Source organism: Pogona vitticeps, chromosome 5, assembly GCF_051106095.1.
Source record: "Pogona vitticeps strain Pit_001003342236 chromosome 5, PviZW2.1, whole genome shotgun sequence".
Classification (NCBI taxonomy): Eukaryota; Metazoa; Chordata; class Lepidosauria; order Squamata; family Agamidae; genus Pogona; species Pogona vitticeps.
Genome location: NC_135787.1, coordinates 148,134,949 through 148,154,232, shown reverse-complemented (window position 1 = coordinate 148,154,232; position 19,284 = coordinate 148,134,949). Strand labels below are relative to the sequence as shown.

At 38.2% G+C, this 19,284-nt stretch overlaps 1 protein-coding gene across 3 annotated transcripts in view; it reads right to left on the bottom strand.

Annotated features, from left to right (window-relative positions):
• The window catches only part of ZDHHC17 (zDHHC palmitoyltransferase 17), a 65,140-nt gene that overhangs the window by 12,798 nt on the left and 33,058 nt on the right, over window positions 1–19,284 (bottom strand). For all 3 annotated transcript variants that reach the window (XM_078376932.1, XM_078376933.1, XM_078376934.1), the window contains 4 exons: window positions 17,341–17,466; window positions 8,263–8,405; window positions 5,310–5,410; window positions 1,155–1,279 (listed from right to left, as the gene is read on the bottom strand). In XM_078376932.1, coding sequence (XP_078233058.1) covers window positions 1,155–1,279; window positions 5,310–5,410; window positions 8,263–8,405; window positions 17,341–17,466 — 495 coding nt within the window. The remainder of the gene's footprint in view (window positions 1–1,154; window positions 1,280–5,309; window positions 5,411–8,262; window positions 8,406–17,340; window positions 17,467–19,284) is intronic.

Below are 19,284 nucleotides of genomic sequence, written 5' to 3'. Positions count from 1 at the left end.
TGACTTCACCTAGATCATACATCAATTTAATTACAGACACAATAGAGTTTGATGGACCTTGCGAAGAAACAAACAAAAGCCTGTTTTCCTAAATTCTTTTGTTGTAGATAAGCAAAAGGCAAATGACCAAGAACAAGACTATGCTGATTCTCATCATACGAAGGAGATAAGATCAGGATTGAGTGTGTCTTGGTGTTCTGTTTCTTTCTTCTTAGAGTTCAATTCGGATCCTCTCTAAATTGAGGGGGTTATTCCTAATGTGTTTGGTTTAGTTTACCTAATCTTGGAGATTGCCACTCAATTGCAGCATAGTGCTGAACAGGAGACCCGGACTGAATACCAGAGTTTGAACCAGATCAAGATCTGTCTCTTCCATGGTATTAAGATGCTGTTGGGCTGGACAACAACGGAAAGGGGGAGGAGGGAACTTCAAAATGTCAAAATTAATTATTTTAATTATTTTTTAAAGGATTTAAAAAAAATCAAAACTAAATAAGAATGAAGGAAAGGGGGAAGGAAGGAGAAAAATTCTTTATAAAATGGGGCATATTCTCCAAGCTGTCATTTATGCAGTGGATGAAGAAAGGTGGAGGGTGAGGGAAAGCTGTTGGTGGCTTGGAACATGTGCATAACCTAATAGGAAAGGGGAAGGGCTTTTAGCTGTGCACTCAGGAACCCAACTGTATGATTCATGGAGACCATCAAGGAGGAGGCTTTTTAGCATGGGAAGGCAGTATAAAATTATGAAAGCAAACACTTAATGTGGAAGAAATTTAACACCAGTTAAAGCCCTGCATAGAAGTAGATGGCTATTTGGTCACTTCCACTTGTGTCTGAATGGGAGACTTCCAAGATGCAAATAGTGCCAGCTGTGCCAAGGTTGCACAAGTAGACTGGACTGCTCCCACAGCCCTAAGCAACAGTGCCCCTTGATTGTTCTACTGGATTATTAAAGAATTCTATTTTTCTCCTAGTCTGAAGTGGTTCAGAAACTATTACTTCTCTAACAGGCAGTCCATCTGGGTTTAAGCTCTAAAGTGTAATGATGCTCTCATCCTAGGAGTTAAGTTTAAGATTATGTACACGGAAAAACTAACAATATCATTGTCATCATCATCAGTTAGAAAGAGTCAGATGCTGTCGGAAACTTTTACCTTCTTCTTTTGTTCTTCAGTGGCTTTAATTATTCCTGGATCTGATTTCCAAGATTTCCCAAAATTATAGAAAAGTGCAACACTATTAGCAAGAAATGGAAGATGGATGAACAAAAAATTTAGATGTATTGAACATTAAGGAATTTACATGTGACACATTTGAATTAGAATTCATTTTCTGACCTTAACTTAATAATGCTCTGAAACAAACAGAAACATTATTTTGGAATGTACTTTCCAACTATCACTAAAAGGTTTCATAGCAAATACATCAGATGTGTTCTTAGATGGCCATTTTTTTCCTACTTATATTTGATTTTTTTTACAACACTTAAATTTACAGCATAACACTATACATTCTGACTGAGAAATAGGTCTCAGAAGTATTATCTGCTCTTCAGTAGCTTTACTCACTAATAAAAATGGTTAGCATTATACATCCTTACTGTTTTTATACCTATTTTCTAAAAGAATATTTCTAAAAAGTAAAAACCCTTCCCCTGCTTTTTTACTTTTTGTCTAATGCCATGATGTTACAGATGAATCATAACATTGTTGTTGTTTAGTCATTAAGTCATGTCCGACTCTTCATGACCCCATGGACCAGAGCACGTCAGGCCCTCCTGTCTTCCACTGCCTCCTGGAGTTGCGTCAAATTCATGTTGGTCACTTCGATGACACTGTCCAACCATCTCGTCCTCTGTCGTCCCCTTCTCCTCTTGCCTTCACACTTTCCCAACATCAGGGTCTTTTCCAGGGAGTCTTCTCTTCTCATGAGATGGCCAAAGTATTGAGGATTCAGGATCTGTCCTTCCAGTGAGCACTCAGGGTTGATTTCCTTCAGAATGGATAGGTTTGTTCTCTTTGCAGTTCTCTTTGCAGTCCAGGGGACTCTCTCCAGCACCACAATTCAAAAGCATCAATTCTTCAGCAATAGGCCTTCTTTATGGTCCAGCTCTCACTTCCAGGCATCTTTTAATTTTGTGGTTGCTGTCCCCCATGTGTGGTGATCACGGAGCCCAAGAAGTACAATTTGTCACTGCTTCCATATCTTCCCCTTCTATTTGCCAGGAGGTGATGACACCAGTGGCCATGATTTTGGTTTTTTTGATGTTGAGCTTCAGAACATTTTTTGCGTTCTCCTCTTTCAATCATAAAATACTTTTAACTATAAATGGTCCTGTATGGACAATGAGGATTGCCACAATCCTTTTGAGGGGGAAATAATGACATTCATATTTAATTGCTTCCCACATACACACGGAGACAGAGACACAGGAAGAAGACATTAAAAGATGGGAATAAAACACACACCTTTATACTTTTCATATTCAGATTCTCTTAGTTCTATCTGGAGTTTAATCTGTTGTGCTAAGGACTCTTCTAGTTATTTAAACAACTGAAGTTCAACAGATATAAATATTTCATATCACAGAGCTAAATAGGTTCATTAGCAATTTTTAAATTCAGTACTGTATCTAAATTTACACCCACCAAAATAACAAGGGAATGAGTGCCATTACATGCACTTTAAATATGCTTATCAAAATCACTAACTTCAATTGGATGTAGTTAGATTTAAGTACATACATCCCATCATGAAGAAGTTTCTGATGTAGATATAAAAGTTATCTGTAGCAAACTTGTACAGCCAATAAGCGGAGAGGTTCTTAAAACATATATTCACTTAAGTCTTTCTAGCCAAAACACTAACTTAAATGGGACACAGTGATCTTTAAATAGGCCATTAGGGGTTATAAGCCCATCCACTTTTAATTCTTTTAAATTCCCAAAACAATACGGGACATGCTTTAAGAAGTAGCAGGATTCATTCCAAAGTATTAAACAGTATGTCTAGACTAGTAAGTGACGACCGTGATTGTACATGTTTGCTTAGAAAAAGTTGAAAGAATTTAATTGTCTATCTGTCTTTAGATGTTTGCCAAGATCTGCTGTTTTCAAGCATAGATAATCTGTTCCTATGACTGTTACATCCAAACCTCTCTTGGCAAAGACTTTCAGATACTATGTTTGAAAATCAGGTCAGGGTAGTCCAAAGTAATTTCCAATGCCCTTAGGCTGGAACAAGTTTCGATTCAGCGCAATCCCAGCTGGCTTAGTGTCAGCTCTGTCAGCCATCAGCCACCTTGCCTACTTTGGACTGCACCCATAACACTGCAGCTACTGCAGTTGCAGCTGCTGAAAAGGAGAGTTAAAATAGAGGAAATGGTGTAGAAACAAAGAGACTACAGAGCATGGTCAACAGGGATAAGGTGTTCTATGCTTACAAGATCAAATAACTTAATTTCATACATACCTTTAACATTGACAGAAAGCTGACTGGCAGAACGCTAAATTCTTTATATATATTTAATTTCCACAAATATCCAAAGAATTTTGATTTTGCCATAGATCAACTTTAACACTGTTATGCCTAGACTCACCCAACCTAATGGTTCTACAGTCTCATTTACAAGTCTTTTTCTCTCCCTAGGTGGAAGCCTCTCCACATGCAGAAGCTGATGTTAGAAGTACTGCTGCTTTTTCTGTACAATCTGCAGTAGTATAAATATATAGTGACCTACGGAACAGCTAGAGGGATGATGGAAAGCAAGGTATTCCACAAGAATGTCAAAGGAAATCTGTGTCTGTCTCATCCAATGCGCCCCTTCTCTTGAAGCACAATGAGAAATACCAAAAAGCCTTCCACCAGTCCTGGACTACTGTACTTACTTTCTATCCCAGTACAGTAGTATCAATGGGAAGAAGTCTTTGAAGAAAAGGAAGAGGCAAGGAAGGGGTTGTAGAAGCCATGATTCCAACATTTCCCACTTGGCACCTGATCCTGACATTTTTACATGAGTCAACTGAATGGTTTCACTAACAACCTACCCACCTCCTCACTAGGAAAGCTGAGTACATCTACCATTCCACTTTCTCATAGTGTCTATGTACCCAAGCTTGTCCCCATCAATCAATACAGTGGTGCTTCCACTTACGACCATAATCCGTTCCAGAAGATGGACATAACTCTAAATGGTCGTAAGTCGAAGCACCATTTCCCATAGGAATGCATTGAAACCCCATTAATCTGTTCCGGTCAAAGGAAAAAAACCCACAAAAAATCACTGCAAGACTCATTGGAAACGTGATTAATCTCTTCCAGCCGGGGGGGGGGGGGGAAGCAATCAAGCGTACACGACCCATTGAAAATGCACAGAAGACTAATGGAGCAGATCGGAAATACAGAGAGAACAAAAGGGGCAGGTCAAAAATGCAAATAAGACAAAGGGAAAAGCAAGGGACACATGCAGGACACATTGGAAATGGGGAAACCCCTAAAAAGCAACCAACCCCCCCAAGAACCATCGGAAATGGAGGGAACCAAAAAACAAACCCCCCAAGACCCATTGGAAATGGGGAAAAACACTCCAAAAAGCAACAAAAACCCCCAAGACCCATTAGATATGGGAAAACCCAAAAAAACAACCCCTAAGACCCACCACAGCACAGAAACATAACCCCCCCAGCTCAAAGCCACACTGCAAAAACACCCAGAACAGTTTTTAAAAAGCAGAAAACACCACCTTATCTTACAAGACAGCCCGAAACCTCCCTGCAAACACACACACACTCTCTCAGAAGCAGAAGGAAGCAGTCTCAAGCCTCCACCGCACATGCTCTAACTGCTAGGGTGAAAGAGCTACAAAGCAGCAGCCTTGTCGCCACCTACAGTTAGCGATTTGAATTTCCTGCCTTTTCCCCCTACCTTTTTCTGTTCATAAATGGAAGGTCCGGACGCAAGTAGAAGCAAAATTTTGCAGCTGGAGCTGGTTGTAACCCGAAATGGTCGTAAGTAGGGACGTAAGTCGAGGCATCACTGTAATTGCTGCCATATAATTTGCTTGTATCTATTCATTTCTGCCTTACTCCTTTTTAATGTACTGCCATGACTGTTTTCTTGACATCTTGCTTTCAGTTCTACCAGAAGTCCTTCTCTTCTTTGACTTCTTCTAACCCCAGCCTGCCCAAGGTTCACTTTACTAAAGCTGCTCCTCTTTGTGAATCTTAGCCTCTGAATTTTTAAGTGAACATAAAGTTATATTACTAAAAGGAAAAATTTCAACGACAAAACCCTGAGAGCAGAAAGGATATCATTCCAAAACCAAAAAAACCACGTCACATACATCCAGAATTTTGTTGCTAGGTAGATTCCAAGTGGCAATGCACTATGCATGGAGTGGTCAAAGAATGATCTGTGGAACAAAAGAGAAACAATAGCACAGAATAGTTCAGTGTGTGTGTAATTATTTTAAAAAAACATAGTCTCATAACACTATTAGCAGATCCACTAATGTTGTTAGAAATAATATTTAGCAATCTGTATGTATGACTGAATAAAACAAACACTCTTCTGTCTTATGTAGAATGCTTTTTAATTTCACAATTGCAAGGCTCATAATATATATTTGTTCACCTTGCAAATGTTTAGATGTAGCATGAACTAACACTTCCAGAAAAAGCTTGTCTCCAGTTTAGATTGTAAAACAAAATTCTCATAGTCAGCATTCAGGCCGACCAGACTGTTTGGTAAGCATGTGCCCAGCACCATCTGTGAAAACAGATCAGCATTTCGAACCATGAGGGAACACCTGGAGAAAAATGAGCATTTGTTAAAGGCTTATAAATATCAAACACAGGGCAGTTCACTCAACTTAAGGTGATATGGATACAGAAATGTGCCAGATTTACATATCCATTTCTGAGATTAAAAATATTCATGAAATGGCTTCCCTCTTAATTTTCATGTAGTGAAGTATGAAAATGATTCCACTGGTGAAGTGAGAAAGACACCTACACCAATTTTCAGGATGTTGTAATGTGGAATCTTGACATGTTAGAGTGCTTTGAAAACCATAGCAAACTATCTTTCTTTAAAAAAAAAACAGTTGAATATCTGTCAGCCTTCAAAGATGAGGCAGGAACACTGCAACAGTTTCAATAAGAAAATGAAAAATTCTACTAGTCTGGTAACATGTCCTTCAACATTATTTTAGATTAGCCATACAAATTTCAGTTGGATTCCATTAAAAGAATTCTGTATCATGCTATTACAAACTCTAAAGTAATGTTTATCCTAAAACCACATTTTGACAGCAGTATGGGAAAACTGTGAGGCAAAACTCATGGTAATTTTTTAAACTTAATTTGAAACAAAAGGCAAACTTAGAACATGATCTGTAGCAATATCTCTTATGTTTACATGAGAAATTCCAGTGCTTAAAAGGTTCACCTTACATGTATCACAACTTTTAAACTGAAAAGAAATTTAACATGTTTCTGTGTAACTTTTCTAGAGACAATGCAATTTTTGTTATTAAGACATTGATTTTAGTCATTAAAAGTATATAGATATAAACTTTATTGGGATTCTTTTTGTCTAGCCATAGAGAACTAGAATGATATTTGCAAAAAGGTCTTATAAGAACTGTGTTTATTAAAAAGAATAATAGTAGAGAACCAGTGTAAGTTTCACTTCTATGGACAATCTGACAATCATTTTATAAAGAGAGTCTAACATTTGATTCCCAAAATAGAAAGCTACATCAAAACTGTGAAAAGGAAACATGACAGTTGGGCAAACATTGCATTGTAACCATTCTGAGAAAAAGTCACAGACTGATTGGATTGATGATCTGAAGTAATTTTTGCTTACAACTAAAATATGTATACTGTTTCCATCTAGACAGTGCGTATCAAATAAACTACAGTGGGCCCTTGACTTACGAACGGCCCTAGTTACGAACATTTCGGGTTATGAACCCGATCTCATCGCAAGTAGTAAACCCTACTTGCGAACGCAAATCGGGTTACGAACCCAAAAGGCAGGGAGAAAGGGTGGGAAATTCGAATTTCCTGCCCTTCCTCATTGCCTTTGGAGCTTTCAAAAGGCTTCCTCCGACATCGGAGGAAGCCTTCTGAAACCTCTGAAGCAAAAAAGGCAGGGAGAAAGTGCGGGAAGTTCAAACTTCCCACGCTTTCTCCCTGCCTTTTTGGCTTCAGCGAGCTCCGAAGTCGCCCATCGCGGCGTCAGGGACCCCCAGGGAGGTCTCCCAGGGCTTGCACGCCACCATGGGAGACCTCCCTGGGGGTGCTCGCCGCCGCGATCAGTGCCTTCAGAGGTTTCAAAGGGCTTTCCCCCAACATCGGAGGAAGCCCTTTGAAAGCTCCAAAGGCAGTGGAGCCAGCAGAGCGCCGGGAGGCTAGAGCAGGCCAGGCGCCTGGCCGCTCGCCCCTGGCCGCGCAGAGCCAGCGGAGGGCTGGGAGGCTTCAGACTGGTAAGTCCTTTTAAAAAAACAACAAAAACTTTTCTGTGTTGGTTTTGGAGGGTGGGTTTGGACTGTGGGGTTATGTTTCTGTGGTTTGTGTGTGTGTGTGTTTTGCAGTCCCAACGTGGCAGTTGCTCTTTTTATTTTTATTTTTGTTTTTTGTTTTTTTGAAATGCTGGAATGGATTAATTCCATTCCCATGCATTTCAAGAACAGATTAAGTTCGTAAGTTGAGGGCCCACTGTATCCAGGTCAGGATGCAACAGCACTGAAGTTTACTACTGTTGAGGATCATTCATTAAATTGGATTTGATTACATGTTTACTTGTATGGGTTTTATTCACAATACCCTCTTTAACAATATTCTTTAATCATTTATCTATTCTCTTTTCCTTTTAACACTTTCCTATTCTCTATAACACTCCAACTTTCTACTCTGTCTTAACTCTCCTCGCTCTCTTACTTCCATTACCTATCTCTCTAGCTGCCCGTCTAACTCCCCAACTGTCACTCTAATTCCGCCCCTCCTGTCCTATCATAGGCTCCTGCACCTGAGTTCCATATGATGGACAGGAGTGACGTGGGCATTCCGCCACAACTGCCTTGTCTAATACATCTACTTTTGCTAAGCTTTTCTATCAGTCCCAAATAATTATTTAATAGTAGACTGAAATGTGATAAAACAACTAATTCCTTTCAAGAAAGTATGCCTGACAATATTTCATATAATTAAATTATCTTTTTATTTAAATAAAGGAATTAATTATGTTAGTACTTACTTGGAAAGAAACTGAACCATGACCCAAACACCACCATACATGAGTCCTTTAATGAGCCAAGAATCAATATCAAGGTCTGCTATAAACCCCACCAGCCAAATAACTAGGAAAGGTGTTCCTAGCATCACTTTTTGACGGAATTCCTATGTTTAAAAAAAAAACACAACCATTTAAGTAACTTAAATTCCAATTACATTTTTATTAAAAGACAAACAAATTAGATGACGACAGATTTAGATGGTGGTAAATTTGAAATCCAAACCCACAACAGAGTATGGCAGAGTACTATCCTAAAATGTATCATTCCAAAATATTACCTTGCCACTCAGTTTCTCAATGTATCTGTCTTTAAGTTCTAATTCTCCCCTCCTTTCATATATTAAATCAATTTCATCATTACAGACATATCCTAAATCCTTGAGGCATTCTTCCAGTATGATACAACAGAAACTTTATCTGGTATCAAAATATAAATAGTAATCTCTAGACATTTTATAGAATCTCAGATAATTTAAAAGCACCTAAAACCAACCCTCACTATTTTCTAACTAAATGGCTGAAATCCTGTTGCACAGCTCCACACACATGCAACAGTGATGATGTAACAGCAGTGGGAAATCATCACAGAGTAAAGGCTTCTTTAAGGAATGTTGCAGTGCATGTAACTTTGTTGCATTGTGCATGAGTTAACAGCACTCTGCAATTGCCTTTGATCAGAAGCAATTTGTGTTTAATCAGTGGCAGTTTGCTGCTGCTTGTTGCATCATCTCAGTTGAGCACATGGAACTGCATAACATGATTTCAGTCATTATAATACTGCTATTATTCTAAATCAAAGTCTAATAAGATTTAACATTCACAGAATAGCAAAAATATATAATCAGCATCTTCAGAACCATATTTCTAGTATCAGTTATGAGTCATGTTATGATTCTTCTTATTCTCCTACACCAGAGGTGTCCAACCTTTCACCTTCCCTGGGCCACATTAGAAGATGAAAATTTGGTTTGGGCCGCACATAAAATAACAGTAACGATACCTGATCATCCAAAAAACAAACAAACATAGAAAACAAAGTTAACATATTAAATTTATTTGGAAATGAAGTTAGTGAGATGTTTGACATTGTTTCTCAGCCACCAGTGCATCCATATTTGGTTTGACAAATAGAGCTGGGGAAATTCAAAAGCCCTCTCCACCGGGCTCCTGTCTCCTGCTCCCCTTTCTCTCCATGCTGCTTCCTTCCCAGCCTGGCTGGAAAGCTAGCAGCATGGAGGGACAGGGCTGCAGGAAACAGAGACCTGGCTTCCCAAGTAGAAACTCCGAAGTTTCTACTTACACTCAGCCTTTCGCCAGCCCTTCTCTCCGCTCGGCCGGAAAACCCAAAACCTGATGAACCACCAGGCTGACTTCCCCCCTCATTCTGGGCAGCAATGGTGTTGAGAGGCTCGGCTACCTGCTTCCCCCCTAGGCGCTGAGTTGGCTGAGCTGCGGGGCGGATTTGGCGCCCGACACACACACACACACACACACACACACACACACACACACACACACACACACACACACACACACACACACACACACACACGGGTGGACGGGCGGGCAGCTCCTCCCTCTCCGCCTTCCCCTCGCTGCGTCTTTCCAGCTCAGGCTGATTGTCCTGCTGCACTACAGCTTTCTGGCTCCAGGAGTTGCTGATCTGCCTGCTCTGCCCGCCTCCTCTTTTGTGCATTCTAGCACAGCATTGTGGGAGGTGCAGGACCTTCACTGGGCCGCATTAGGAGCCGACCTGGGCCGCATGCGGCCGGGGGCCGCGCATTGGACAAGCCTGTCCTACACACTTAGTGACTAACAGAAGTATTTAAGCAAAATATTTTGGCTTCTACTTTCTTCATCTGCTCTAGTAAAAGTAATCTTGATATCATATTGTATGAAATACCACTAATGTAACAACTAAATTTTCTTGCATTTGCATCTACTGAATTCCAGACCTCAAGGCTGACAGTAGTAACTGCAGTTCCTTCCACAATTTATTATTTTTTCCGGAATATAAAGCTAACTTTACCTATCAGATCCTTACAGGAGATAGTTAAACAGTACTTCTTAATAGCTGAGTTATCTAACTTCTAGGGGAACATTACTTATGATTCCTAAGGGAATTTCATTTATGCAGGACTACATTCATAGCCCACAACAACTGACATAATTCTACGTGCCCTCTGGATCTTAACATTGCTTGATCAAAAATGTTGTTTAATCATAATAAATTAGAACAAGAAAAGTTTGTTGATAAATATGATTTTAAGATATGTAAATCGGTTAAATATTTAGGTATAGATTTAGTAAAAGATACTCAAAAAATAAAGGAACGTAATTATAATAAGTTAAAAGGAGATATTAAAAAGAAACTAACTAAAAATCTAACTCCAAAAGACCCAACTCATCTCAAACACAGAAATTCAAATAACAAAAAAGAGTAAAGTAGGAATTAATTTAACTGCTAGATGTTCCTCATTGAAAGAAGATAACTATACGAAACTCCTTGAGCAGATCAAACAAGAGTTGGAAAGATGGAAGAAATTACAGCTATCATTTTTAGGTACAATGGCAACGGTGAAAATGAACATTCTTCCAAAAGTAATCTTCTTCTTCTTCCAGAACTTACCAATTACACTAGAGCAGAAATTCTTTGAGGAGTTAAACACTTTAGTTGCAAAGCTCATATGGCAAAAGAAGACGCCAAGAATCAAACGTAAACTATTACAAGACACAAAAGAAAGGGGAGGATTTGGTTTGCCAAATTGGAATCTATATTACCAAGCAAGCGCCTTAACATGGATTAAAGGATGGATAAAGCTAAAAAATGAGAGAATACTATACTTAGAGGGACATGATTTGCAAGCAGGCTGGCATGCATTTCTATGGTATGGAAGAACTAAAACTCAAAAATATTATGAAAGAAATATAATAAGGAATTCTTTGTTAAAAGTCTGGGGGGAAATTAAATGTAAAATATATTTGAAAACACCTAGATGGATCTCACCCATGGAAGCACTTACTCACCCAAACCTGTTAAATTTTGGGGAAATAACGACATATAATGAGCTGCTAAATGAGGAGGGACTATTAAAGACAAAAATTCAACTAGAGCGTGCCAAGGACTGACTTTTTCATGGTGGCCCCAAATGCAATTACAATCAAGAGGATTTTATAAAGAATATACAATATTTGATAGAATATTACTCACTACAGAAAAACAAGTTCAAAAATTATATACATTTTTATTGCAATAGGACACACAAGACGAAGAAGTTAAGGAGAGAATGTTAAAATGGTCCAAAAACATTGGATATAGTACAGAACTAGAAAAATGGCAACAAATATGGACAAAAAACTTTAAGCTAATATTAGCAACTTCTTATAAAAAATGTATATAAAATGTTCTATAGATGGCATCTCCCTCCATCCAGACTTGCAAAAATCTTAGCATATATGTCAAACAAACGTTGGAAATGCAAAAATCAGGAAGGAACTTATTACCATGCATGGTGGACATGTGACATAGCAAGAAAATATTGATATTGGATATGTGGATTAAGCAAATGTCCAAGCAAGAATCAGAATTTAAACCAGAAATTTTCTTGTTGGGATTATTACCAAATAATATAAATACGCAAAGCTACTACCTAATATCACATGTATTCACAGCAGCTAGACTAGTATGGGCAAAGGTTTGGAAGAAGGGAGATCCACCAAAGGATGACATGATCATTTAAAAAATACTAGAATGTGACAGAAATTGATAGACTAACAAAGAGATTAAAAGAACAAGAAAAATCAAATTCCTACTTAAGATGGAACTTATTTTATGAATGGTGGAAAGAAAAAGTTCTGTAATAAACAGAAATGAAAATGAACAATATGGAGAAGATCTTGCTGAAGTAGATCAGTGAATAAGATTGCTTGCAGGCTAAGATTTTTATACGTTTCTTATTTTATATATGATGCTGTCTTTGTATATTTGTGAATTTTATGTTGGAAAATAAAAAATATAATAAAAAAAAGAAACTACAGGATTATACTAACTTAAAAACCTTCTTGGTTTGGAAAGAACACACTGATAAAAATGAAAATTCTACCAAAATTAATTTTTTTATTTGGAATGTTACCAGTACAGTTAACAGAATATCATTTTGAATTTTGGCAAGGAATGATTAATAAATATTGTAATGAAGGGAAGAGAGCCAGAATAAATAAAAAGTATTGGTATAAAACCAAAAAAAGAGAAAGTATAGGCATACCAAATACGAAAAATTATTATTTGGCTAATCAGTTGAGGATCATTGGGGAAATTATAGGTTAATTTGGTGGAAAACAGAATCACCAGAATTACAGGTGGATACTGAAAAACATCTATTTGGTATAATTTAAAAGAATACAAAATAAGTGAAATTAATAACCCATTTTTAAAGACTATGTTAACATCTGGTACAAGTATAGAATTTATGTCTGTTAACTCTCCATTAGGATTAGTGACTGAAATAGAAAATTTTCCTGCCAATATGAAAGTTTATGCAGAATTATTTAAAGAAAAAAAGTGATTAGATTAAAAGACTGGTTGTATAAAATGAGATCAAAAGATCAAATGAAACAAATCCTTCAAAATAAGAATATACTATGGTTGAATTATATGCAGTTAGAAAGATGAACTAATGAATGGGGGTAAAGAAGTATAATAAATAGATTCCTGCTAGATCTAGAACATAGGTCGGGAAACAGGGGTAAATTACCACAAATGGCCTAAAAGTGAAAATCCTAGGGGTAATGAGCAGGCTGCTACCTCCCTCCCACCCACCCCCACCCTCTGCAGCCAAAGCTTTAATTGTAAACCATCTCGCCCGGTTGCAGCAGGGCACTTTTAAATGCTCCATTTGTGCAGAGATCGGGAAGATAAGCTTCCCTAATTGGTTGCAGCTGGGGATTAGCCCCGGGCAATCAGCCAATCCGGGGCTTCTGAATGACCGCTTCCTCCGGAAGTGACTGCAAAGAAGCAGCAGGAGGGAAAGGAGCAAGCAAGGGAAGGAGGGAAGAAAGAAAGGTGCGAGAGACCGAGGACTTCATCAAGCTTATTTAAATGTACAAAATGGAGGGAGGGTGTGTGTGTGTGTGTGTGTGTGTGTGTGTGTGTGTGTGTGTGTGTGTGTGTGTGTGTGTGTGTGTGTGTGTGTGTGTGTGTGTGTGTGTGTGTGTGTGTGTGTGTGTGTGTGTGTGTGTGTGAGAGAGAGAGAGAGAGAGAGAGAGAGAGAGAGAGAGAGAGAGAGAGAGAGAGAGAGAGAGAGACTACTCAGAACTGAAAATGAACAGGCAAGCAAGCAAAAGAGAAACTGAATTAAGATGAGGGGGAAGAGTGGCTTTTTAAGGTGCTGTCTAGGTTTATCATTGCTTTCCTCCGAAGAGGCAGGCATCTTTGAATTTCGTGGCTGCTGTCTCCATCTGCAGTGATCATGGAGCCCAAGAAAGTAAAATCTGTCACTGCCTCCATCTCTTCCCCTTCTATTTCCCAGGAGGTGATGGGACTAGTGGCCATGATCTTCCTTTTTTTGATGTTGAGCTTCAGACCATTTTTTGCACTCTTTCACCCTCATTAAGAGGTTCTTTAATTCCTCCTCACTTTCTGCCATGCTTTTGCATAGTCAATGAAGCAGAAGTCGATGTTTTTCTGGAACTCTCTGGCTTTCTCCATAATCCAGTGCATGTTAGCAATTTGGTCTCTAGTTCCTCTGCCCCTTCAAAATCCAGCTTGTACTTGTGGGAGTTCTCAGTCCATGTACTGCTGAAGCCTGCCTTGGAGGATTTTGAGCATAACCTTGCTAGTGTGTGAAATGAGTGCAACTGTATGGTAGTTAGAGCATTCTTTGGCACTGCCCTTCTTTGGGACTGGGATGTAGACTGATCTTTTCCAATCTTCTGACCACTGCTGAGTTTTCCATTGATGATGATAAAAAAAGCACACTGGTCCTTTGATATTGGACTGTGGCACCAGGCTGGGTGATATGACCTTTAGCCTGGTTTGTTCCTTTTTGCACACCACACATAGAATCATTAAAGTGGTAGGGAACCCCCCCCCCCCCAATTCTGTGTTGGCTTTCTCTAGCAAGCATGTCATTGCTAGCACCACTCTGGCAGCCACTAATGATCCTCTGCAAGTTAGCAAAAATTTAATGCAACTTGCTAGGCACATTGGACACCTTACTACTCCCTACACCACACCATGGCTGGAGTGCAATGTGTTCCAGCAAAAATAGTGCACATCTTTATCAAATTTGGTGCATCCTGCTAGTTCGGTACACAACCTCTGTTGATTCAATAATATTTTAAATTCAAATAATGTATGATATCTTCCTTTCGAATCAAGGGGGTAATGTCGGTGTATATAAATTTTTTTGGGGGGTAAAAGGTAAAAAAGTTCCCTGACCCCTGATCTAGAAGAAGAGATTGAGAAAGAAGGGTTGTACTTAGTGTGGGAACAAGACTTAGGAAAAAGAAAAAATGATGAAGAATAGAGGAAGATGTGGAAAATGAGGGTTTTACGATTTATGTCAGTGAGAATAAGAGAAAAAATTTTCAAATTGGGTTTCAGATGGTATTTGATACCGACAAAATTGTATGTATGTATGTATGTATGTATGTATGTATGTATGTATGTATGTATGTATGTATGTATGTATGTATGTATTTATTTATTTATTTATTTATTTATTTATTTATTTATTTTGGTTTGATTTGTACTCCGCCCATCTGGTCTATCAGATAAATAAAATTAATGCTAGTTATCTGAATGTCTGTTGGAAATGTGAGAAAGAAATTGATAGGGACGTGGTGGTGCTGCAGGTTAAACCGCAGAAGCCTCTGTGCTGTAAGGTCTATAGATCTGCAGTCGTAAGATCGAATCCACGTGACGGAGTGAGCGCCCGTCGCTTGTCACAGCTCCCACCAACCTAGTGGTTTGAAAGCATGCAAATGCGAGTAGATAAATAGGGACCACCTCGGTGGGAAGGTAACGGCGTTCCATGTCTAAGTCGCACTGGCCACAGAAGATTGTCTTCGGAGAAATGCAGGCTCTATGGCTTGGAAACGGGGATGAACACCGCCCCCTAAAGTAGAACACGACTGGACAAAAAATTGTCAAGGGGAACCTTCATATGTGGTGAAAATGCAAAATAAGTACAAAGATTTTGGAAACAAATCTTTAAAGAACTAAATGACATATGTGAAAAAGATATAGAATTTAATCCTGAAGAAGCTCTGTTATCAATATTTGGGAATGTGGAATATGCTAAAATGACTAGAGGATTGATTACCACTTTATTAACAGCAGCCAGATTAATAATAGCCAAGAACTGGAAATCAAAATCTGAATTTCAAATGGAAGAATAGTATAATGAAATTTATTTATTTTTATTTATTTATTTATTGTATTTATACCCTGCCTATCTAGTCATTTTGACCACTCTAGGCGGCTAGAGTGGAACATTGCTATAAATGATAAGTTAAAGGTTAAGAAAGGAGAGGTGAAAAAGAATAATTTCTATGATATATGGGGCAGATTTCTTGAATATGTGCTAACAAGAGGAAAAGGGAAAGCTTCAAATCAAGAATCAATGTAGTTCTGGAGAAGAGGACAATAAAGGAAGAAGAAGAATAAAGATAGAGGAAGAAGAGGATTACTGCAAGAGGTCCCGACTATGGTGGTGGGGAGTATTTTGGTTTATGTATTTTATGTTTATGTTTTAGTTTAAGAAAAAAAAAATTTAAAAAAGAGATCCCGCCCACCAAACTTTTACTGATATTTAAGTTTCTTTATGCTTAGCATACCTACATACACAAACGTCTGATCTTTCTTATTATGAACAGGGGACATTCCAGGTCATATTCTTGGACCACTTATCCGTTCTTATACTTTAGCCAAACTTCGATAGCTCTAGTACAAGGAACTGCATTCGTACAGGATTTAACAAAAACACAGTCAGTTCCATTTTAACTGATACTATGGTGCACAAGTGGGTAAATTCCATTTTACCTATACTTTTCAACTTAATTCTTAATTATCCATTCCTGCACATTATCTGCCCTTCATGCTTCTTAATGCCTGGCAAGTAAACCACCAAAAACAAGTACCATGTGAAGGTGACAGAGGTCAGAAAATAACAATTTTTATCTCATAACTGACATTGGGCATTGCCCATTTGGTAAAAGGCACAAGAAGGGACCCAAATCTTTGAGAATATGGTACAAGAGATAAAATTATGGCATCAGTTTGTACAGTTATAGTTTTAAAAAGTTGTCAGAATGAAAAAGTCCCATTTGAATCAATGGAACTTATGGAAGAGTTGATTCACCAAAATCTTTAAAAGTGGCCCTACTCTAGTGCAACTTACTATGCTAACAATAGGATTCCAGCCACTGTACAACAAACATATTAAAAAGCAATTAATAAACTAAGGCCCGATTCCAAAAACTGGGTCCAACTGAGTAGCCTTTCTCAATCAGCTGTAGATTGGTAGAATCAGTTTTTTATAACAGATGTTTGTTCAATGGGCCAACTCATTACAGTGGACCCTCGACTTACAGACGGCTCGACTTACAGACTTTTCGAGTTACAACCTTCTCTGGCTGCAAAATTTAGATTCGACTTGCAGCCGGAGAATCGACCTACAGACCAGAAAAAAACCAAAATGGAACAAAAATAAAATAAAAACTGCCAGTTGTGGGATTAATCAGTTTTCAATGCATTGTAGGTCAATGGAGATTCGACCTACAGACTTTTCGACTTACAGCCACCGTTCCAATACGGATTAATTCCTTAAGTAGAGGGTCCACTGTATTTGTATTTCCATACAGACAACTAAGGGCAATACTAGGGACAGAAGGAGAGGCAAGGTGGCAATATCTCCAGGAATAATCTCAGAGAAAAACATTTAAACAAGTTTACTGTTTATCTGATGATAAAAACACATTATGTGATTTATAATTTTATTTATTTATTTATTATTTTAATTTAAAGATTCTTCTTACCTTATCAGCTCTCAGCTTTCTGAGAAATGATGGATTGTCATATCCTTTTGCCTGCCTTGCCTCCTGTAGATGATTTATCATCCAAACGTTTTTTCTTTGTTTTGCTAAATCAAGTGGTGATTCACCCTATCAGAAGAATAAAAGGAAAACAAATTCAGAAAAATGTCTCTTTTTAAAAAGAACTGTAAGTTAATATACTGAGCTACTTAAATGTTGGAAATATACTAGGTTATTTTGGTTGGTAATTTAAGCTGCAGACAGAAATATTTTCTTCTAATCTTTACTCATCAGATAAACAGTTGGCTATTTTTGAATCAGAAAAAAGTTTATTTATTTAAAATATTTATTCCCGATTTTTTCCTGACAAGAACCCAAGGCAGTTTATAATATTAAATATTAAGTATTAAATGGTATTACATGCTAATTACATGTTCATATCTAACAAGAAGCAGAGGCAATGCAGAAGAAAGACAATGAATATCTATGCATGGATTTGCCCCCCCCCATACATATTTGTTATGTAAGCATCAATGTTCAGACATTCAGCCTATAACTGTGGTAGGATGCAAATTAAGGCATAACTAGATTAACAGACATGTGCTTATAACCTCAATAATACACACCATCAAGTCAATTCTGATTTATGACAATCTTTTCCAGGGATTTCTGAACAGAGAAAGTGATTTGTCACTCCCTTCTTCTGGGGGAGGGGCTGCCACAGAATTGTGTAGAATGCCCCAAACCATACAGGCTGGTTCTTTCCCCTAAGCACAGTGGGAAATCCTGACCCTTATCTTAGCTGCCAGGCACTCCAGTTCACCCTTAGATGTCCTGAAAAACCAAGACTGTATTGCTCCACACTGCTCCCGATCAGATCTGGAATTTGAGTCACGGCAACTGGACTTATTTCTTGTTAGGTTCAAATGTTTCACTAATCATCCAAGAAGCTTCTTCAGTCTGAGGAAAGTTGGCAGGAGATCCCTGATATATCCTCCACATTGGTTTCATTTCCCCCAGGTCTGAGACTCTTTAGAAGTCCTTTGTCCTTCTAACAAACCTATTCACACCAGGGGGAAGTGAATCCAAGGTGGAGGATATATCAGGGATCTCCTACCAACTCTCCTCAGACTAAAGAAGCTACCTGGATGAGTAGCAAAATGTTTCAACCCAATAGGAAAGAAGTCCAGTTGCCATGACTCAACTTTCAGATAACCTAACCTGGATGACTAAGAATCTTCCCAGATATATTGCTCCCTATCAAATGTTTGCATTTTTATTTAACACTTATGTAAGTGCATAAGTTGGTAGTGCACCACACATCTAGATTTTGTCATGCTTTATATACTTCGGCTCTACAGTATAAAGATCACACATTTATATAATGTTTTTTGTAAACAAGATTTACACAAAGATTAAATTTAGCAAAAGAACATCAGATGGGCACACAGAAGGACAGTGGAATCCCAGTTTTCTATAGCACCTACAGATTATTGAGAAAGACAACATGTCTTTGCTGTTATCTGTTGTGAAAAAGTGTTGCTGTTATCTGTGTGAAAAAATGAGTGACAAGAAATTTTACATAATTCTATAATATAATACAGTACAACTACTATAATCCTAAAACTTTTTTTTCAAAGGAACAGATAGCATAGTAATTACTGGTACTTGGCTGACAATTTGTTATATTTAGTGTCATACTGGGAATAGCTTTAGTGACCTAAGAATGAAAACGATGATTAAAAAACGATTAAAAAACACTAAAATGACCAAGTAACATGGGGCAGCTGGTTTTAATCTAAGAGTATCAAAGAGGTTTCCAATGGACAGAGACAGCTCTTTTACACCTCAAGAAACAAAGAAGCACAGAGGAGGCAAAAGACAACCAACTGAAGGTACCTCCAGCTCCAGTTTTGCACTCCTCCTCTCTTCTACTGAAGGGAACTC